Genomic DNA, 22,946 nt, shown 5'->3' on the forward strand with positions numbered 1-22,946 from the left:
GAAAGCATGAGCGATGGAGGGATGCCAGCTTCCCACTTCTTCCCCAGTCACCAAACACCACGCTGATGTTTTCAAAGCCCGCCTTCCTAGAAGCCTCACTTACCATCTCGACAGAGGAATAGGGCAGCCCATCAGCTGACGGCACAGTTGTCCCATTAAATAACGAGCTATTATCTGAAAGAGAGAACAGAAAAAGAATACTGAGAGCACGGTGTCAAAACGGCCCGGAAAGAAAGCAAATTTAAGCTCTTAAATCATTCTTTATTCCATCTTGGTAAAGCAGCAGCAGAGAGTATTTGCAATCTCTTTTCTCAAGTAAAGAGTCAAAAGTGTTTTTTTGGAGTGACTCAAGAGCAACAGTCTTCAAAAAGGGAAAAAGAATAAGGGAGACAATTCAAAACTAAACTAAATGGGATGATTTTTTTTGGAATTCATTGTAAATAACAAAAATAGAAAGACAACATACTATTTTGTGTTCTTGCAGTATTTACCCAATGATTTCTGGATTAAAATGAATACAGAACTCTCATAGCTATTAATTTAAGATCATATACGTCCTCAAAATGTCAAGAAAAGCAAAATGCATCGCAGAATGTGGCACAATCCCACTTTTGGGCTTTAAAAAATAGATAAGAGTTTTTGTAATTAGCATGATAGAGATAATTTATTTTGCTAAAAAGGGGAGACACACGGTGACATAGTTGCATGTTTTCCTTTTGTATTCATAGGATCAGAAATAAGCTATATTTAAAAACTCAGTTAGAAATGCAATCTTGCCTGAAAATAGACTCGTCAATTATGTCCGTCCCATTTTATTTAAATTTTGCAAGTATTTCTATGTCTGGTAGCAATATTAAAGTTCTGTTTAAATACTGTATAGGGCACATCTGTTTAGCTGGAGAAAGTGTAAGTGTGCGCATCTTTGACACTACTGAAATCATAATGGGGTCTAGATAACTAGCACAACAACATTAAATGTAGGCAGCCTCCCAGACCCTTGTAACATCTCATGATTCTCGTCAAGACATCAGTTTGCTATACCTGGAAGCAAAACTGCAGATTTTGGTGCTGACATCTTCCCTGCAACAGCACCGATCTATTTAGAAAGGCCTGGTAGAGAAATGCTGAGTGGCCAGGGGACTCTCTAACCCTGAGGACACCAGTTGGGTGTGAGAATTGTGCCAAACCATAAGCCGTGCTACAAGGATGGAGCTGAGCCTGTAAAATGCTGCAAGCCTTTTCTGGAGACATCAGGTCTGAGAAGAGATGGTTAATGCAGTGTTTTGTGTTCTTTTTCTGGCATCTTGTCACATGAAAACTCTCTCCAGAGGCATGACCGATCAGGTAAAAAACCTTTTGTATGGAAAAGTTTTCCACTCTGAGCAGACAGGTGCAGCATGGTGAGTTCAACAAGAGTGGCAGCACTGTCACACCAGTACCAGAAAACCTGCAGCAAGCACACAGCCTTTATGTTTTGCCAGATTCTCCAGCCTCAGAGGGCCTCCCTGCCTCGCTGCCTGCTCCACTCCTGTGTGATATCACAGGAACGCACAGTGTCAGCAAAATCTAAAAATCTCTCTTCTCTTTCTTTTTTTTTTTTTTCCTCCCCAGAATGCACCAAGAGTGCAAAGGGCTACTTTTGCTGCTTCTGATTTCTCCGCTGGTACACAGAGAAACTTTCTGCAGCTGTCCTTTTAACTCCAGCTCTGACTAGTTGCTATGTGGATGATAATGTTCCTGAAAGTGGATGGAGTGTGTTTCTGTGTTTAAACTTCTCCACCCACATTATAAAACAGTGAATGTTTGCTCAAAGACACAGACTGGAGGTACAGGGATCAAAGGGAAGCCCCTGCATGGCACACTGTTTAATTATTTCCAGAGCACACAAAAATCCCATCAGTGATTTCAAAGGCATTACTTTAAGGTCCTGTGCGATGTCCTCCTACACGCCTGAACTAATGGCCATTTGGCCCTAAATGAAAAAAAAATTCCTCACCTTCTCCAAAACATGGGCAGCGGCATGACATGCAAACTCTGTGATGGAGCTACCCTGGGGGACCCAAACACTCCCAGCGAGTTAGCACCCTGCCAGATAAACCAAGGAAACCAGAACATGTCCATAGAAACACCAAAGCAACAGCATCCATACGAGCAGTGGCAGCACGCACAAGCTGGTGGCCTGCCCAAGTGGGCTGAGAAGCAAGTGCCTGCCCCAGAAGGCGTGATGGGGCTGGTGAGATGCGGCTCTGCAGCCTCCTCAGGCCTCTGTGAGCGGGAGCGCACGCAGAGCACAGTGCAGAAGCTGAGCAATGCAGGCTGGGCACCGATGTGAAGCCTCTGGTGCCAGATCTCAATGACAGAGATTAAAGACAACTGTAAAAAGCATGAATCAGAGCATGAGAGAAGAACGACCAGCTGTAGAGTGACAAAGGCAATACAGCTTTACCTGCACTTACTTTGAGGAGGGGAAAAAAAAAAAAAAGGCACACAGAAAATCTCCCCTTGTCCCCAGCACAACCTCTGACAGCTTATCAGCCACAGCTAATAACACCTCCAGCAGCAATGTACGTTATCTGCATTATAGGAGGAACACTGGAAAGCAATCGCCTGCTACCACATTACACATCATTTCCTAGAATGGGGCATGCCCTTCTGCTAATCTGCCATTTGCCTTTTTATTCCTTTTCCTGATATATGAGAGAAAGCCTGCAAACTTTCAAGTAAATATTCTCAAAAACTTTAATCGATGTCCTAATGGGCTTCTGATACCTGCTTGCAAAACCTGCAACCAGCCTTTTCAGTCTTGAGCTTTGTTTTGAAGATGTTCACGATACAGCTGGGAGTGGAGCTCTCCTCGGATTACATTCAGAACTCCTTGCTTACGCTGTGCATCCTCCTCAATGAATTCACCTCAGAGCCAAAGGATAAACAACACACACAGCTGCTGGGGCACAATTCACCATTTCCCTGAGCCTTGTGTGGCCACCAACACCATGCAGAGCAGGTAGAAATACCCTGGAAAACTAACGATATTCTGCTTCTACATTAAGAAATGCACAACATGGAGAATGAGGCCATTTCCATTTCGTGTATGAAATGTTACAGACTGATTCCTATTGCATGTCTATAGGTATGGAGACAGAGCAACGCATTAGCTTCAAAAAAGAACAAGCCAAGAGAAGCTGTGGAACCCTTTTTGAAAGCATTTAGCTTGGGTTGTTTCCTGGCTGTTTGCGACTTTGCTGCTGATAGCTGTTGCGTGGCAGGAGAGAGAACTTCCTCTGTAACTGTGATGATGAGCAGCTGATGTGGAAAGCTGCCTTTTCATAAGGAGAAGGAATTAAATTTGTGCTGTCTTTTGCTTATGGATGCTGTCTGGGGTTATGCACGGACACGGCTATACAGATACATGTGCATCAGTGTATTTCAGTCCTGCGAAAGGTGCTGAACTGTCCCCAGCCGAGGGATAAGAACAGCAGAAGGGCCCATCTACTGCCACTAGCTCTGTGAATACCTTAACCCCAGCAACTTGCACAAGACTTCTTCCAGCTTGTTTTAGATTGAGTTTAAATATGGGATCACTGTGTGCTGCTCTGTTCCAAGACAGTTTGTTGTTTCCAATCTGCTCCCTCAACTTTGGCAGCCTTTGAAACTCAGACATTACTCATACTGCTAAAGCCTTCATGCCTGAGGTGCCACAGACACGCACAGGTCTATGCAGGAGTGGTTGGTGTGTCTGGAGAGATGGCCTGGAGGGCTACACGTACAGATTGCTGTCTGTATGGCCAGTATTACGCGCTCAGTCTTCCTATTCAAGGTTTATTCGGTGTTACTTGAAAAACTAAGGAAGAAACATTTGAAGGTGAGCTTACTTCCACCCTCCTGATAAAGTCCCAGATGATGCAGCCAGTGGGATCCATCCACTGCCTCAAGCCCAGCACGGGGTGCACTGCTCCCTCCTTAACTCTCCTGTTTCAGGAGACCTAAGCCCATTGCGCTCAACTACTGGCCCAGCCCTGCCCAGGGCGAGACGTGGTGGGGTTGGCACTAAGAGCTGGGACCTCGCACGCAGATGTAAGGGTGCATGTGTGCATATGCATGCACAAGCGCCCAGTGAAGCCAGACTTCCACTGTGTGAAACCTCTGCTCTGACTACACAGAAACATCAAGCAAGGCTTTGGGAATTGCTTGATTTCAAGTCATCTTTACCCTCTGAAACAAACATCTGGCTAGGAGGCAAAAAAGACAAAAAGCATGATGGCAGTAAGGGGCTGTGGTAATGTGCTGTTATCAAACAACACATGCTAATCCTCCCACCACTTGCTTATAAGGTAAGGATCAAGATTGCATTTCTGGGCACAAATCTGTTACAAAATGAAACAACAACTGTGGATTTCTGCCACATGCTCCGTTTCCTCTTCACGTTGGAGCTGTACCGCTACATTTGCCCTGTGCCGTGGGTCTGTGCCCTGGGCATTCATTTGGGAAACTCAGACATTTGCTCCAGCATTGCATACTTTGAGAGAGACATAATCAGCCTACCCATCCAGCCACCAAGAGAGAAAGTGCCCTGCCATTCAGATGGAAACAGAATCAGACTTAGCATTGAGTGCTTGCAGTGACTGTGCATTTAATAACTAATATAAGCACACATTTTATATTGATCCAGTTCCTCACACCTCCTGCAAAGAGGCAGCTAGCAGCAGCCAGATGCTTTTCCTGTTTGGCAGGTATGTCAAGATAACCTGAAGTTTACTTTGAGTACAAACCAAGTTTCTTACTCAGTCCTCATTGTTTGAAGAATCCTAGGACTGGTTACAACTTCCCTAGCGGTAACAGCCAGCATGCTTCTGTTTGTATTTGGGTTTTGTAACCTTTTGTTCCCGGTTGTATTGCCAGATCTACACGTATTCTGGCTATGCTTGCCTTGCGGCCCACGCTCTAGCGATAGGCTAAACTGATGGATATATTTCCCTTCCACTCTAATGAGGAATTGTTTGTGCTTTTCCACTCATCCACAGCCAAAAGGTGCAAAACCGCCCATGTTTGGGTAACGCCCTGAATAAATCCAGCTCCTGCACTTGTCAAAATGGTACAGTAGATATCAGGAGTGACCCAAGCACCCCGGCAATGACCTAGCCCTCACTTCTCACCCTTCACAGGCTTCTCAGAGGGATGATGCTCAGAATTAATGGCCACAAGGATGTGAGGAGACACAGGTACAGAGAGAGCTTCTCTGCTCTTAACAGCGTTCACATGAGGAATGCCAGAAAGGTTGGCTAGAAAAAAATTCCAGTCGGCACTTAGGGTGAAATACATCCCTCAGCTTGAAAATAAAGCAAAGATGGGATACCTGAAGAAAACTGATAAAGGATTAATCTACCACATTATTCTCTGGGTCTCAGCACAATTTAAAAACAACACAAAACAACACAAATGAGATGTTCTGTCTGCAAATTGGAGGGCCAATAAAACATTCTCTTACCTGGACCCAGTGGTTCACAGGCACAAGAGAAATGTGTGATATAATCCACCTTGAACTCCGAGTTGATCGGGTAATAATCTGCCAGCTTGATCATCTTCTTGAAAGCATCATAAATGAAGATGAAGCTAATAAGGGAGGAGAAGCCTTCTTCGGTGAAGCGTGTGAAGTACTTGACCAGGAAGCTGGCATCAGTAGCAACAAGAATGAGACACTGGAAGGCTGACCAAAGGCCGATCCAGAGACGAAACTCCAGGTAGTCAAAATCATTGTCTCTGCAACAAAACAGTGGAAGCAGGAAAGGAAAATATCAAGGATTAGATAAATTCATACAGAATTGCACTTTCTAGTGAGAAGTGGAAGAAGAATGTGTGGACTCTGGGACCTGGCCATATTTAGACTAAACAAAAGTGTTCCCAAGTGCTAAGCTCTGTTTTCAGCCAGTCAGCTCCGTACAAGTACCTCATGCAGTTTAATAGCTGAGGTAGCAGAAGAGCTTGCACAAGTGATCATTCTTGCTTCCACCTCCACTGCTAAATGTTACCAATGAATTCAAGCTCTTCCTAGGCTTCCCAGGACAAATCGTCCCTTGGCGAAGACACACAGAGTAGTAAAGGCCCAAACATCCAGCTGCACAGCCCAAGAGCAGCTGAACTCGGACAGCCTCCCACCAGATGAAGATGTAACCACAGTTTACAAACCTCCTTTAGAAAAGCAATTGCCTGCCAAGCCTCCCGCTCAGGAGCCCGCATTTCCATGTCTCATGCCCTTACATTATCTCAGGGAAGTACCAGCAGCACATAAAGAACCACAGAGCAGAAAATGACCAGCCCTTGGTGCCAGGATGTGGCAGGCTGCTGGGGGTGATGGGCTGAACCCTATCATTCCTTCCTGGGAAGTTTGTTTGCCCCTTGTTTGCCGCTCAAGACTGCCATACCCTAACAGCACCAAGTTCAAAGGGAGGCTTTTAAGCCCGAAGAAAATCAAACAGCAAAGAAAGTAAGACCAGGCCAAGATTACTGACCGTTCTGGGGAAAGGAGCTGGAGGAAGCAGGGCCAAGCCCCAGCCAGAACAGCCGGCTGTTTTTCCGTGGAAGCCAGGTAGCTCTGCCCTGCCCTGCCAGACCGCCGTGTGCAAAGGAAGGGGAGGAAGACAGTTTCTGTGGAAAGTCTCAGAGCAAAGTCTCTGACAGTACTGAAAAGCTGTGGAGAGGAGACAGAGCCCGGGAGTTTATCCTTTCTTTCCCCCAGCAACCTGAGCACTTCTCCCTGTGAACTTTCCTTAAAAATAAATAAATCGAAGGAGCAAAAGCCCACTTCAAAACACCTTAGGAATGCAGGCTACACCAGATAACCACCCACGGCTCTGAAACATAACAGCATAAATGCAACTTCAAGTCACTCTCAAAAAGGCATGAGAGAGAAGGAAATTGCTAGATGGCCCTGAAGACAAAAACCCTTCCAGGCCTGTTTGCACTGGGAGGGAAGGCGCTGGTCAGCATCAGCTCCTCCCGAGGATTGTGAGTGCCTCAGGGATGGCTTAGCTCCTAGCACCAAGGGTGGTTTTAGCTCAGTGGCAAAACAGCTGCCAGAGCAGCTGCAACCTGGCAAACAGGATGCCTTCAGAACAGGCAACAAGCTGCTTCTGCTGTATATTCAAGTCCAAACTGCAGATGGACTCCCTCATACTTGTAGTAATAGTGAAAAGTAACCTTGCATGGCCCATGTTTGTGCTTTTACACACTATTTCCAGGAGTCGGAGAGACCCAAGTAGACGTGGTCTGACTCGGTGTGCTGTTCACGCACCTCTGCCCTTTGTCAGCATCCATCCACAGGCACTGAACCTTGCAGCAGTTTGGTACCGTGCTCTGGGATTCAGCCAGCACCTACCCCATCCCCAGCAGAAATGCTGGCAGGCAGAGGGGCTTGAGGACAAGTTTCTACTGAATGGTATAAAACTGCAGAGTGGAAAGCAAAAGAGTCCTGGAACAGAGGGAACTACACCTAAACAGGGGAAACTACAGCCTTGTAACTGTAAAATTGGAGAAAATGCTGAAGACTAGGCGAGGTCCCAGCTAAAGGCATGCTAATGGGCATTTCTGTGAGGGGTCAATTTTGCCCTGGGTCAATGTCATGTAGGCTAAGACAGCATCGGGCATCTGCATTCAAAACAAGTCTCTGCAATGTTTTCTCCTTATTGTAGACAAAAATCTTAGAGAGGGCTGCAGCCTTCTCACACAGAGCCTGACCTGGAAAGAGGAGTAAGGAGCAAGCAAGAAATAGAGTGATGATTTAGAAAAAGAGAAAGGGAAAAAAAGATCCCAGCAACAGGTCTCTGAAATATCCAGACTCGGTGTCTTAGAGAGAAGTAACCGTTGTCCATCTGACAAGTGTGAAGAAGATGGGTGGCAGAAGCCCAGATATTGTCCTGACTGCACCCTATTCAAGAAACTTGAAAGTTTTGAACTATTTTGTGTTTACCCTTGAAACTCCCACAGCGCTTCTGAAACTTACAAAGCAAATGAAAATGCACAGGACATTTCATAACCTAAAGTAACCTAAGTCCTCCGTTCTTTAATTCAATCAGCAGCAAATTGAGTTTAAATTCAAATTTAAGTGTTTTATTATATATTGCCAACGAAATTCTTCACAGCAGAGTTTTAATGTTTGATTTACTACCCCAAATGGGGGGAGGAAAGCAGAGAAATAGGATGGGATCTGCAGAATAGGACAATACAGAACTGCACTGTGCTAGTAATGAAGACCTGATCGTGATGTATTCTGAATTGCTTTTGGGAATGCTTGCTGTCATTCAAGAGAGGCTTTCTTAGGTATCTGTACACACACTCTTTAAATGAATCAGTAGATGGGAGAACTTTCTCATTTTGCTCCCAGCAGGAAACAGGGTGTTGTGAATATGAACAACCACAAATGCATTATTGAAAATCACAGTACTTGATTCCAATTTCCTTGTGAAAATTTCCTTGAGAAAGAGTCCCTCAAAAAAATCCTGCCCTTCTGCTCCAGCAGGTTGTTAGGACAATAGCTTTTATAACCACCACCTCCTCCTCTAGTTAAAAATAACCATCTCCTCCCTCCCAAAGCCACAGGAAGTTTTTTTCCATCTTGCTTTTTTTTTTTCTTCCAGGTGCAGCACCTGGGCAGACCTGCAAACCAGACACAAACAGGACATGACTGTGCAGACAGTGCCAAGGACAACGGCAGTCCCAGAGCCAGGCAGGAGGAGACAGCACACTGTTTTAAGGTACAAGAAGTCTCTCCCTGACATGCTTGACTCCAAGATGAACCTCTGCCTGTGTTGGTATAAATATGGCTCTAATGAAGCCAGAATGGGCTCTTCAAACCCAATAATAATACCGATTAAAATAGCACTAGCTTTGACAGTGTGGCATAAGAATCAGACTGCGCCCATTGCACCCCGAGTTGCAGAACATTTGCAGACACAGCTTATGCTGCCACAGGCATTATCAATGGAGTTTAGGAACCAGATGAAGTGGGATCATATGTAAAAATACTGTCTGCCTTCCAGAAGCTCTGTACCTCTGAAGACTTTTCTGATGTGTAGGGCTTTCATAGGAAAAGCACGGTCATATTGCATCTGCTCAATTATTTCTGAATAAGTACCCACATAGCCCATGTGTAATGAAGAAGGAGATTAAAGAGCCAGTCCTGTAGCGTACCTCCTGCCTTATTGCAACCTGCAGCCATGTTTATCATAGTAATTCAATAGCCATTTTCTAAAAATAACTACAATTGGCAAAAGATCTGTTCCACATAATGGATGACTGCTTTTGAAAGAAAGCTCAGCAACACCAATCCAAAAGCCTTTGATTTTTTGTCCTGCAATACAAGTATTTGCGGTGTTGTGAACTCTCCCTGATGGGTGAAAAGTGGGCCATGAGATCTGGAGTATTTTCTGTATAAACCAACGTTATCTATTTTCTAAACACCCTCCACAATATCAGTAGTCCTATAAGTAAAGTTATCAATGAATATGCTGATGTCATTAGGGATTCTCATTATATTTTCCCAGCATTGCAGATATGGAAATAACAAATGAGAACGCCTAATAGAACAGGCTTCCCCTTAGCACAGCATATGTGCTAATGCTGTTGGGAGGGAGCAGAACTGCTTTATGCTAGTTAAAAGACAAAAAAAAAACAAACAGAAGCATTTAATGCAGCACAACTCCACCTAGGAATTCTGGGTACAGAGTTGTGTAGCTGTTTATATCATAGGTACTTTTATTAGTTATAGCAATTACTTCAAACGAATACTAATTTAAGGACAAGTTTTTGGTAACCTGGTGACCTCAGGGATCCTGTTAGGGAAATCCCTGAGGGCTGGAATTGCTTTCTTTGCTCTCACTGGGCAGTGCTCGGTGGTACACGTGCCTGTGAAAATCTTAGACACGACAGCAGTGCAGTCTCAACAAGGAACAAAGCGATGTTTCACTTCATGCACTAACCCCCCTCCTTCCCCACCACAAGCCATCTTGTTTACTAACTAGTATTTTATTAGTGTGAGACACTACTCCCCTCCTCCCGCCCGCCCTCCAACCTTTCACTTACTTGCTGAAGTTAAAGAGAAGCCGTTCAAAGACAAGGACAGGTCCCGTGCTGCTCAAAATTGTGAGCGGCTGACCAGCAAAAAGGCAAAATATCGCTCCGGTGACTGCTGTGCCCAGAAAGCTCTCCAACACACCCTGTGGTAGACATAGTGGAGATGTTAGTTCTACTGAATAACCCTTTCCGTTAGCACTACTGCAAGAAAATCAGTTGTTCCAGTAGTGACTTGCAGTGTGCCGTATGCTGCTATGTCCAAAACTAAGGGAAGACCATCCTTAGTCTTCTCCCGCAGCCACACAAAAAGAGGCATTCATCTCAACAGTTCACACTTACCCAGGATAACCACCAACCCCCATAGTTATTTCTGAGGCCCGGAGTTTAATAACACTATATTTTATCTTTGATAAAGGAAATAAAGTGCTTTCAAAGAGCACTTAAAAGGATATGAGAACTCACTAAAGATCTCCTGCATCTTTGACAGTAAAGGCACACATGGCTCAGACAGGGCAGAGCATGGCTAAAGAGCAGTGCTGGTGCCCTCCAGAACATCAGAGGGCTTTTTATTTCCTTCCTCCAAAAGAACAGATACACCTAAATGAACAAGATGCCTCTCTTTCAAATAGTTTTTCTAGTAAGTGAGACACGAACCAAACAAGGCTACTTCATCCAGTAGTCACGTGTTGAGACTCAAGTTCATCAGATGTCACCAGCAAGTAATAAATTCCATGTATAATGGACTCTGCAATTACCTTTGGCACGTGTGGCAAAACAGCTTCACTGGGAAATGATAAATGAGCGTGCTTGATGTGTTCTTGGATTTTCATCTAAACTATAGCTGGGCAATATCTATTTTTAAAATGCAAGCTGCGGGTGCAATATAAATGTCGTATTTTCTTGCCAGTAACATGATTATTGACAGAGCATCCATCATTTAACAAAAAAGGCAAAAATAGATGGACCTAACCTCATTTGCTCTTCTGCAAACTAATCTGCAAGATACATCTAGCATTTAAGCGCTAGCGTTAAGTGCTCTTCAACTGAAAACTGAACCTAGACTCTTTATTTAGGCTGTGTTTGTCACCCTTACTGAGAGCAGTTACCCAACAACCAGGGGCAGATTTCAGCATAGACTTAAATGCCTCACTGCGGTTGTGTCTGAATCAGCAGCCTGAATCCTGCACGTGCTACGCAGCCAGCAATTAGAGATTGCTGATCCTTCTCTCCATCCATGACAGACTGCAGGGTTGGGGCTGCAGTTTTTCTGACTTATCAGTGGTAACGCAAAGAATTTAAGTTTTGTGGCTCTGTTTCTTGGAAAGACCCAACTTTCTGTTTACAGTGAGAGAAGTATATTCATACCATCACATGTCAAACCAGGATGTCACTATGTAGAGCAGAAAAATTTTATCTACTGAATTACTAGCAGAACTTCCTATGAAGCCATCAGGAAGTATTTTTCTGGCCACAAACCTGATCTCAAAATATCAGCAACCAGGTAACTGCTACTGCTGGCTAACGAAAGTACTAGTAAGGCAGCTGTGCAGAGAAGCAAATGGCAGGAAAATTTAAAAGCAGTTTGGTTTCTGCCACACTTTCAGTCATCTGACAATCTAAGAAAACTACTGATGTGAGTAGAGTGGACGCAAACAACCTTGCCTTGGCAGGAGGTGCCATTCTTGGTCTTTTCCATTCCTAACTGCTATTGGTAAAGCCCATCATAACAGCCATGTCCTTGCAGGGGTCAGAGCAAGGGAGATCTGCTTGCTGTACTACCGTACAAAGATTGCACTTTTTTTTTTTTTTTTTTTTTTTAACAGGGTGTAGAGACGAGAGCCTACAAGCATTTGCTTGTTGCCTTTGGGGGACTTGTGAGGCTGAGACAATTGCTCTCAGCAAAAGGAATGGCATTCGTGCAGCTGATCCCCCTTCGCTCCTTCTGCATTACTCACAGAGGGCCCTCACGGCCAGTGCATCTGGAATCTCTTTTCCCCTGCATTCTTCCACATGTCTGCAGCTAAGAATAGTGTCTTTTCTCAGAAACATAAAACTCTGAAGTGAGCTTTTAAAGAAACGTTGGCCATGTCAGGCTCTCCAGGACAGACAGCATGGCCCAGGCAACTGGAGCGCCTGATCCAGGGGTGGTCACATAACTGTTTACAAGAAACAAGAAGCACAAATGTGGCAGTCTCAAAATTACTGTGTTCTATGAAGACAAAATCTTTGGGAGGAAAATTTTTACAGGCTGCTGCTCAGACGTAGAAGCTGATGTAAACTAGTAGTCAGTGAAGCTCTGCCAATGTGAAAACATCCCGGGGAAGATGGCCTGTGACAAAGAGCTCTCTCTTTGTCTCTTCACAACGCTGGAGCCTCCTGTGAGGGCCAGGTCTTGCCCCTGCATTACTTTCCCTGCCTTGCATTTTTGGCTGTAAAGATTCAGTGCAGCTCACTCCGTTGGATACCTTGCAGAAAAGCACACTTCTGAACTAACTTCTTCCACTGCAGAAATACAAAATGATTTGAAGAACACCTGATATGAACCCAGACTCTGATCCCACTGAGCAGCTCCCTGGAGGAGCAACTTGAACTGGGTAGCTTGGGACATTTCACTCAGATTGACATTACAGGAGCATTTGAGCATAAAGAACACACAATTTTACTCTTCTGCTTAAAACCAGCAGCCAAAGACCTTTCCAGACTCCCACAGCAGCCAAGGAAGCCCAACTCCTTTTCAAACAAGGGTGGTGAATAAAGGCTTGTTGAATGGAGATGGCCAAAGAAAAGCCAGTTGGGCCCAGACTTCTCTAAACCTTGGACCATCAGCAAAATGAAATACCCCCAGTTTCTCTGAACAATTTCAAGTCGCTTACATAGGATTGCTGTGAGTCTGTGGAAGCTTTCAACATTTCTGCAACTATGAGGAACAGGTTCAGCAGAGAAATTTTAGAAAAACTGAATTAAACAGGGCCTCAAAATGTATGAACAGGCCAATTTTAGCTCTGCAAGCTGCTACGCCTGGAGAGAAATATCTGAGAGGCTAATCCCTCCTCACTGAGAACACACATCTGAGAAGCAAGGGACAAAACATTCAGCAGGACTTCTGTGTTTTCTTTCTGCTTCTCCTGGAATTTTTGTCATAAACGGCTACGCTGTGTTTATATTTGCTCCAGAACTTCCCTGTTACCAAAGTGATATTTTTAACTGCAAAGCATCAATGGTTTCCCTTTTCACATGGAGAATAAATCACTGAGCTCAAAACAGGCTGTTCCTGCAGCTTTTGTCTTTCTAGGGACCTGCTTTTTTTTTTGTCTCTCAGCAGTGGGGAAATTTGTGCTGGGTTTTATCTACTGCAGAGAAAACTATGAACCAAACTGAACCAAATGCAGTGTTTTCTCTTTCACCTTTCTCCCACATTGCGTCTCCCCTCTTATACAGCTCAGTCACAAAAATGTTTTGGTGAAACGAGACTGTCATGTTCAACAGATTGACTGCCAGAATAAATCAGAGGAAGGTCGCGTACTCAAGATATAATCACATCAAGAAGGTTTATGAGGTTCTTGGAAGAACTTCACCCCAGCAGAAGAGACATGTAAGCAAAAAACCTTTATGCATCAATCCCTGGCAAGTAGAAGACAGCAGAGGGGTCCCCCCAGAGCCCAGGGATTGCCAGCTCTTCTCCTGGAGGCCTACCTTGTTTTATCTCTGTTTTCCTTCCCCATTTTCTAATGTGGAACCTGGCAGCAGAAATTCTCCCAAGGAAAGTGGTTTTACCATTTGTAAGATGAATGACACATTTCCAAGTTCTTGAAACAAAGAGTGCTTTTTTAATAATAATTTCTTGAGGGTTGTTTTTTGTCTGTGAGCATTAAGAAACTATACTGTCCGTTCCAGTGACAAAAATATTTTCCAACTTGACAGTAAACGTTTACTGGATACAAAGGGATCAAGAAGGACTTTTTAGCACAAGTACATGATTATGTGCACTAAATTTGAATCAGGTAGCATTTCCCTTTCCTCTCCCTATTTTAAATATTGTACCATGTACAGCTACAGAGCAGGCAGACATTCCCCTGCTGCTCTATGATAGAAGAGTGATGATCTATGGTGGGTCCTTCAGGCTTTTTCATTCTCTACTTCCATGTGCTATTATCTCTTTTTAAGGGCGTGCATCATGCATCTGTTCGCACAACTGCTGAGTAGCTGAGTTTTGGAAGTGGAAAACCGTATTTGTATGGGGAGAGGATGTTTGGCACTCCGCCAGCCACTGACTCTTCCTCTAGCCAGTAATTTATGATAAGGAAGTTGAGAGGTCTGGATAGATGCCCCCTTTTCTATGTTTGTTTAAATTAAATTTGCATAAATGAATAATTCAGTCACTTGCTACAAGCTTGATTATTGTTAGGACATTCAAACACGGCTGCATTGAAGTGTCTAAATAAAAGCTCTTACATTTTCTTTCTCATAAAAAAAAAAAAAAGGGACTACTAAAGCACTCTCTCAGAGCATAATTCTGCTCTGTCAAACACAATCTAGAGCAGTGCTAAAACTAAATCCCTTCCTTTAGAGTTCACGTAAAACTGAGCCATGCCTTGAAGCCCCTACTTTTGTTGTTAGCACTGATCCATTTGGTCTCCAGATATGCAATATGCTTCCCAGAATCTGATTTTCCATTATCACAGAATTTGTATTTCTTAAGAACTTGCATTTTTTTCTGCTAGCACATCACCTAATTCACTGCTTTCCTATGAATCTTAGTATTTCCTTTCTACCAGAGAGGCAGAAGTCCAGAGATTGCAAGAATCATGCAGAGAATACAGCGCTATGCTCTGATGACATGGAAAGTCTGAATCAGACTTAGTAAACTTAATTTGACTGAAACAGTACAACCAAGACAAAACACAGAGAGTAGATCCAAAGAACTTCTCTATATAGAAGGAGCAAGGATGCTAAATTCTCTTTTGCTTGGCCATCTTTCAAACACCATTTAAGGTAACTTTGTACAATTTTTCAAAGGACAGACATCCAACAGCAGAGAACGAAAGCCAGCTTTCAGTGGAAGTACGTGATACCTCTATTAATTGTACCCAGAAGTCAGTTCTGACTGTAGATAGTACAACAAGTCAGCTCTGATTTGTTGCTTCTGATAGCTGCTGCTAACCTGCATGTTTTCTGTAGCATCACCAAGCAGTCCTCCAAAAGTGATAGCATTGGTCACTGTGGCCAGGTAAATGAAAAGAATGGCTGAAAGGGATTGGATATTTAAAGCATCGTAGAAGTCACTGGCAAAGAACGGTGCTTTCCTCTTTATGTCTTTGATTAAGCCACCACAGAACCTGAAAAGACAAGCAAGAGGAGACTTGTGTAAAATGTTTTATGGTGAAAGTCACAAAGATAAATAATGAGAAACACTGCCAGAAGTGAAGGATGATCTGAAAGGAGTGAGGTCATCATATTACATAATAGTCTTATCACAGTGGCGATGATCCAGGGATATCACTGAGATAAGGTTTTAAAGAAAGATAGCATCTTGACCACGTGATGCTGCTGGAAAGAGACAAATTTCAGAAACACAAGTCGTACTTCTGCTTAAACAGACCACAAAAGTTTGCAGTTCAGGAAGCTGGTCTGTTTTTTTACAATTATATTGGTTGATGTAATAAAATATATTAACTCTAGTCTAAACCCTTGCCTAAATTTCTCCACATGGCAGACACAATGGTTGGGTGAGCCAAACAATCTGCTAAATGGAAAAAATGCTTCAACCTATTAACCAGAAAAAGAACTGGGAGTAAAAATGCAACTAAGTGAAATCATCTTGGACAGCAAAAGAGCTGCACTTCCAGACTCTTTATTTATTATTATTATTATTTTTACAATCTAGACAAGACAGTATTTAACTCTTAGGAACTCCATATAGCTCTGATTCTACCAATGTTAAAATTGTTTTTGTTTTACCTCGTTTCCTTGCATACAGTTCACCACCAACACTAACTCACACATGTTTGACACACCTCAATTCAGCTGTCTCCTGGGCTATACACCGACCAGAAAACCCCTCACCAGCATCGCTGCAGGACTGGTCAGACACTACGCAGAGCTACGGGGTGGGTAAGCACCTATTACATTCTGACCCAGAACCAGGACTTATTAACTGCCTTGTGTGCGCTACTGTATAAATTCAGACTTTCAGATTTTTCCACTAGAATTTAGATATTCTGCTAAAACCTCAAAAAATACAGCATGGGAGGGAGGTCACAATAGCAACAAAATAAATTGCCCCTGAAGTGCTGAGTGTGCTGTTTTACGGCCACCTGCACTCCCACTCCAGTGGACTTTTATGTGGCATAGAAACAGAGCAGTAAAGCAGAGAGGAAGGCCTCAGGCTCTGTTACCTTATGTATTTCTATCCTATAAAAGCCTTCATCTATTCAATTGCACTGTAACAGGAATGTCTGGAAAAGACGACTTCACTGCTTCTGGCTAAAGCACTTCCAGCAATCTGAATGCAAAATGGAGCTGTACCTGCCACATTTTCATCCCTCATGGCTTTGTCTAACTTCACAGGCACACTGACTCTCAATAGCCAGCAAGTACCTTCTTTCATTTTTGAGTGCCTTATTTAAGATGCTTCATAATTTTTCAGGGCTGGATTTCAAAACCATTCTGTCTCAAATTGGGCACTCAAAACCACATTTTCTGGGTATTCTGGGGGGTGACAGCTCAACCTGTGTAAATTCAAACAGTATTCTGGGGTGCATAGTTGAAAACATGAAACTTTTCTGAAAGGTGAACATTGCCACTGTGGATGGATCACACCAGCTCCATCACACTGAGCGGGGTTACTGACCTGCCAGTTCGCTGCAATTCTTCACAGTCCCCATGGCCCCCACCACCGTGTCCTCCGTCATGAGGCGTGTCTCCATTCATCTGCAGATTTTCTCCACCAGAGTACATGTTTTTCCTAAGCAAGAACACAAGCCAAGCTGAGGCTCAGCGCATTGCCTGATGGCTCCACAAAACAGAATACAGATAGAGTTCTGCCAGCCAAGAGTTAGGCAGCCTTTCCTGAAGCCGTGCGATATGAGGGAGACTTGCAAGCTGGCCTACTGGCAGCCCGAATGGAACATAGCATGTTAGAAAGGGCAAGCAGAACCCCCAGAGTACCTGGATACTCGTTATATCATGTATATCATCATGTCCCTGCACCACCACCCAAAAGGGTACAGAACTGCAAGAACAACCTTCTCCACTTTATTAAGAAAGACCTTAAAATATCTCCAGTGCTTTCTAGAGAAGGAGGCACAGACACAGGTCACAGTGCAGTTACTTGATAACCCAGTGCAGCTTGTCTTCTTGCCAGCTTTTCAGAAGTGAGACGTGCTGTCCTTCATCACAGAGATAACCCTGCCCGTCTCCTGCCAGTACCTTTTATCTGAAGATGGAAGAGACTTGGGGGGCTCTATCCTAATGGCTGGATCCCATTCCCCAGGGGGGAGCACAATGACTTCATCCAGAAACTCATCGATGCCAGCAATCAGGTCCTGCCGGTCCTTGGCTTTATAGGCAATGTCGTGGAACACCTGTAAGGAAGGGAAAGACTCCATGTAGCAAAGCTTTGTGGCTTCTGCAGCCCAGACTCCATAGGCAGCTACTGAGTTTTACTCTATGAAAAAAAAAAAAACTCATTAAGTCTCAAAAACCTCTCAAAAATGTATCAGGACACTTGTCACAAGGGTGCGTGAACCTCAGGAAAGCCCTTTCTTTAGTTGTGCAATGACAAAGATTCTTTTCTTTAGCATTTCTGATTTTTAGCAAACTGTGCATTTTTAACCTTTGTCAGAAATGATACCAAAGCAATTACCTACTTCCTTCATTCAAAAAAAGATTTTTCCAACAAATAAGAAGTGCCAATTATACTTTGAAAATACACTTTAACAATGACAATTTTTGTTGCTGTCTTCTATGTCAGCCTATCAAAAAAAAAAAAAAAAAGGTTTGGTTTTTAATCTGTGAAATAGAAATGATGACAATATTTACTCCAAAGTAAAAACAAAGACATAAAACCTAGCTTTACTGAAAGGCCTTGTATTAGTATTAGAAGAGAGAATGAGAAAAGAGAGAAAAAAAGAGCACTGATGCTGAATTTTACAGAAATCTTTTGGACTGCTTGGAGGGAAGGAAGACCAGCACATGCAATAAGACTTAAAAATCAAGAGTCAATGGTCGGGTAAGAGAGAACTTTGGAAACTAGATCATTGCTCCAAACACTGGGGGCATGATGACAGAAAACAAAAGAGCTGGGACCAGGCGAGCACTAGCTAAGTGAACTGTACAGAAGCAGAAGATTGGGAGATAGCAAGAAACAAACATAATGTAAATCAGCCACAGATTCACAGAGCCTAAAAGACACTGGAAGAAAAAAAGTTGTAAATGCATATGGAAGGCACAGTCATCTTATTGAGGTATGTGATTAACAAATAATTGCTAGCTACTCGTGGCTAATATATAAGCACTGCATGAATTAAGAAGTGCTCTGGGATACAGTGCAACACAGAATGATATATCCTGGGTGTAAACATTTCTGCAGTAATTACCTAGAGTGCAGCTGTGGGTTACTGTGATTGTAAAATGTGACACAAGATGCATACCACAACGCAAGTCCATAGATTAATTCAAAATCTATTTAAAAGAACGAGCACTACCAGGAAAATAAGCATGATGGACAAAAACTTCCTATAGTTATGCTTTTATAAAATCATGAAGGCAAATTAAATAGTTATGTAAACAGATGGAACTGTAAGTGACATCTGGGTATTTCAGCTTTACATGCAGCCCACCCACAGGCGTGCTCCAGTCGGCTATGCTGGAGGAAAAGGTGTCATTAGTACAAGTGAGGTGATATCCAGGAGAACCAATTTCAGCAGGGGATGGGATGGGATGGGATGGTTCAGTTGGACATTCAGAGATCTGGTTGCAAAGGCACTTACCTCATCAGACATCAGGGTGGCAATGGCTCGGCCAATCTCATGATAGGATTTTGCTTTGCCCTTAGGTCCCAGTAGAATGAAGAGAAATCTGACAAAACATAACAATTGTTCCCATTTAGGATAGAAAAATGTATCACTTACTCCTTATACAGTACCTACATGTAAATTCAACTTTAAAAAAAAAAAAAAAAAAGAAAGAAAGAAAAAAAAAGTTTTGCCCCTCGTTAGAGAGACCCAGAAGCTGCCAGTGGTTCATGAATCTGACTGATGTGAAAGGTAAGATCCTCACTGCTCTGGGCAGCCACAGAGGTTAGTGAGGGAAGAGCACCCTAGACACTATCTGTCTGAACCCAGAGGATAACCATGTTAGCTACTCCTTGTGAAATTTCTGTATTTCAATCTCCATCGAACACAGGGAAGAATTTACTATATCGTTTACACCATATGGTAGCTTTCAGAGTTGTCACCTCCCTTTAAGTCCATGGGAGTTCAGCAACCCCAATATCCACAGGAGGCACTGAGCACAGGACTTGTTCAGATTTCTCATCCAGTGCATTTATTTTTCTCTGTGTAATACTATGTTCCACTTCAGCCATCTTGGAGTACAAGTTACACCCTGCATCCCAATCAGACTTGCTCTAGTGAGCAAGATGCTACCCAGAGTTTTCCTCCCCAAAAGCTGTAAAATTAACCTTGAGACCACTTTGGTCAAATGCTGTGGCAGCCCTACACAAAAACATCCAGCAACAAATACACAGGAGGAAGGAAGGAGGTTGTCCAACGCCCAGTACCCAGAAATGAACTATGCACAAGATGCTGCTCCAGCACAGTGCATCAGACCTCCTGCTCTGTGCATCACAGAAAGCCTATCCACCTCCACTGATTGATTTGCTCGTATATTACCAGCTACTCGTAGCTGTTCAATCATTGCATACATAACTGCAGTAAATATTTCCCTGTTGCTATTCCAGTTTCATTGAAGTGACAGTAGCAGCGATGTAACTGCTGCCAAACAGCCAGGAGAGGACAGAAGACGACCTAAGGATTGTTTGCTCTGCACAGCTCCACCTTGACCCAACATTCTCTCTGCACAAGGGACAGAAGAAGCAGGGCAGCACAGCTCCGGGTACAGAAGTAAGCATTCAAGCCAGCATAGAGAAAAGCAGAGGTAAGATGCTGCCAACTGTCCACACTGCTTACCATAAACTACTCAGAAACACCTCTCTTAATTCCCAGAGCTATCAGATAGCACTCTGCTTATTAGTGCTCTGCTGGAACCGAGATCGCTGTGTGGTTCAGCACCTACAGTAGCTACCCACATGTGAAGGAAAAACATTAATTCTAAATAGGGCTTTAGCTATAAATAATTAAGCCCAACTTGTATGCCTTGAATTTCTGCTCAGAGCATACAATACTTACCAGAGACCCGTAAGCCCATCTGGTAGCTTTGCAGTCACGGCTTAATTCTTAAGGAGGCAACCTAATTTTTGAGGTGTGGGTTCCTGCTGTAGGTACCATAAGAAGGGTTGCCCATATGTACAAAATAGCGGGAGCTAATTTCTTACATCATCTCTTTGGACAGCAACAATATCCAGGCTGGCAACTATTTACTCACACAACACCTACAGGAATGCTGTACACCTACACCTTGGCTGTAGAAACACAAGCTTCCTACAGATCTCCTGTTCAGATTCGTTCCAGAAAAAGAATTGCTTCATGGCTATGTGATGAAAAAACATCTGTCTTTATGCTCATCTCTTTGCCAACTGGCTTGTTAAGAAAGCTCTGTTACTACTGTTGGCAATCTCACGCTACTGCCACCGTTCAGTGGCCTGTGGGAATTCAGTGGAGACCGTCATGCTGGTCGGATGGTGTCATTTTACGTGTGCATCCTGAGCTGAAATCTAACTAGTGACCTTGAGATAAGAGTCTCTCTCACTCGCACGTCGACTCACCCTTGCAATTAGCAACAAAAGAAACTACAGGGCAGGAGACCAACTTTTCCATTTCACCTAATTTAGCAAAGGATGGAAATTACTGGGGCAATTTTCAGAAAACTCTGTAAGGCTGTGTTTCAAACAGAAATACTAATAGCTGCTCAAAACACCTCTAAAGCTTCCTGAATTAAGCGTTTTTCCAAGTACAGCCATACCTTTCAATCAGTAATGGAAAATAAACACATCATAACCTTTGGTAAGTTATCTCATCTAAAACCCTTTGCATTACTTCCACTTTGAATACTTCCAGTAGAAGCATTAGCTTCCAATTCCAGTTGTCTATTTCAGTTGGCTCTTACAGCTAGATTGAATAACCCTTAATAATTAATTTTTTTAAATATCCCCCCCCATTGATCCATTCACCCTGAGCCATCTGTCGTTTAGGGTAAGTAATTTGAGGCTTTTCTCCTCTCTCTAGTCACTTAACAGTTCTTCTGTGAACCTTCTGTAATGTATCAATGTCTTCCTCAGAGAAATCATCCAAGAGCTGGCAGTTTTGTCAGTGTGAACATACAGATGAAATAACTACCGCTACTCAGGAACATTCAGGAAAATTAAGTTGGGTGTTCACACCGTCCATCCATCTTTCTGACCCCAGTGGCCAACTTCACACAGGACACAGGCCCAGAGATACCAAACGTAATCATGTTTCTACAAGCATTGGGAGAGCCTGTGGCTGCAAAGGGAAGGAGACCCAAACAGGCACTGTTAGTGAGAGAAATTCAAGGCCTGACCTTACTTTTCTACTCTGCTAGCCTGTGGCTGACCAGCACATAGATAGGTCAGAACCCGGTCTGGCACTTGGCCTGTCCTACCCCACTGGCAGTTTAGCAGCACTGAGTTAGTGGGCTTCAGGAATTAACAAAAAACGAGTAGACAAATATGGGAATCTTGGGAAATGGCAGGACAGTAGGGGAAAGTTGGGATTGTTGTATGGTGGTGTGAAAGGACACAGTACATGTATGTATCTCTTGGAAACCAGGTTTCAGTGGTTCCAGCACTGACAGAAACGTCAGCTGTACCCAGGTGTGGCCTCAGCCTTTTACCTACAGCATCATCTAGAAAAACATGGCTCTCAGACCATGTTTTATAAATACAACTCTAAATTTATACATTTGCAATTATAATTATATATATATTTATAATGTATATATAAATATATATATATAAAAACATCATAACGCACTAAGTCAATTGTTTTATAAAGCATATGATATGCAAACAAATATCTTCTATTAAAAATCTACAGTCCTATAAAACAAATCAGTATGCCAGGATCCATAAATACATATTCATTGGCATTACTAACTGTAACACTTCCTAATCAAGTTCTGCACAAGGATTTCAAGAGTTTTACTCAAGGTTTACCCAGAGGTGACTAACCCATGCACACCTAGGTCATGTCCTTTGCTCTCCTCTTACCTCCTGGAACTTTCCCTGCATTTCAAGGGCTGTTATAAAACAAAATTAAAGAGAAATCATTCCTCAGCCAAGACATTTAAGCTCTGGGATGCAAATTATCCAAAATACATTAACTTTAAAAAAAGTTCATAACTTCAGATGTTGCTGCTCGTCATTCTCCTCGATTTCCAAGGAATGAGACATTTTCATAACCATCTCCTGAAATAATTACATCACCTGGCTCTCTTCCAATGCACAACAGAAGCACCTGAATGCTCCTGCACTTACTAAATGTTCTTTAAAACAGCCTGTTCATGAGACTTTCTCAATTCTTCATCCTGACTGATTCAGCTTGTAGAACAAGACTTTTTAAAGCACCAAATATGCATGTGCACACGCATACACACAAATACAAACACATTAATGTACTTTAGTGGTGTGGACTGGATTATGTTTGCATGTATTTAATAGCATTTACTTAAGAGTTTGTCCA

At 43.1% G+C, this 22,946-nt stretch overlaps 1 protein-coding gene across 6 annotated transcripts in view; it reads right to left on the reverse strand.

Moving 5' to 3' along the window:
- Positions 1–22,946, reverse strand: part of SLC4A4 (solute carrier family 4 member 4) — a 193,865-nt gene that overhangs the window by 35,991 nt on the left and 134,928 nt on the right. For all 6 annotated transcript variants that reach the window (XR_014618371.1, XR_014618372.1, XM_084286256.1 and 3 more), the window contains 7 exons: positions 19,056–19,143; positions 17,494–17,648; positions 16,916–17,029; positions 15,227–15,401; positions 10,075–10,208; positions 5,486–5,757; positions 104–174 (listed from right to left, as the gene is read on the reverse strand). Coding sequence is in view for 4 of the 6 variants with exons in the window: in XM_084286256.1 (XP_084142382.1) it covers positions 104–174; positions 5,486–5,757; positions 10,075–10,208; positions 15,227–15,401; positions 16,916–17,029; positions 17,494–17,648; positions 19,056–19,143 (1,009 nt within the window). In the remaining 2 variants the exon portion in view is untranslated. The remainder of the gene's footprint in view (positions 1–103; positions 175–5,485; positions 5,758–10,074; positions 10,209–15,226; positions 15,402–16,915; positions 17,030–17,493; positions 17,649–19,055; positions 19,144–22,946) is intronic.

The sequence above is a fragment of the Netta rufina genome, assembly GCF_964035555.1.
Source record: "Netta rufina genome assembly, chromosome: 4".
Classification (NCBI taxonomy): Eukaryota; Metazoa; Chordata; class Aves; order Anseriformes; family Anatidae; genus Netta; species Netta rufina.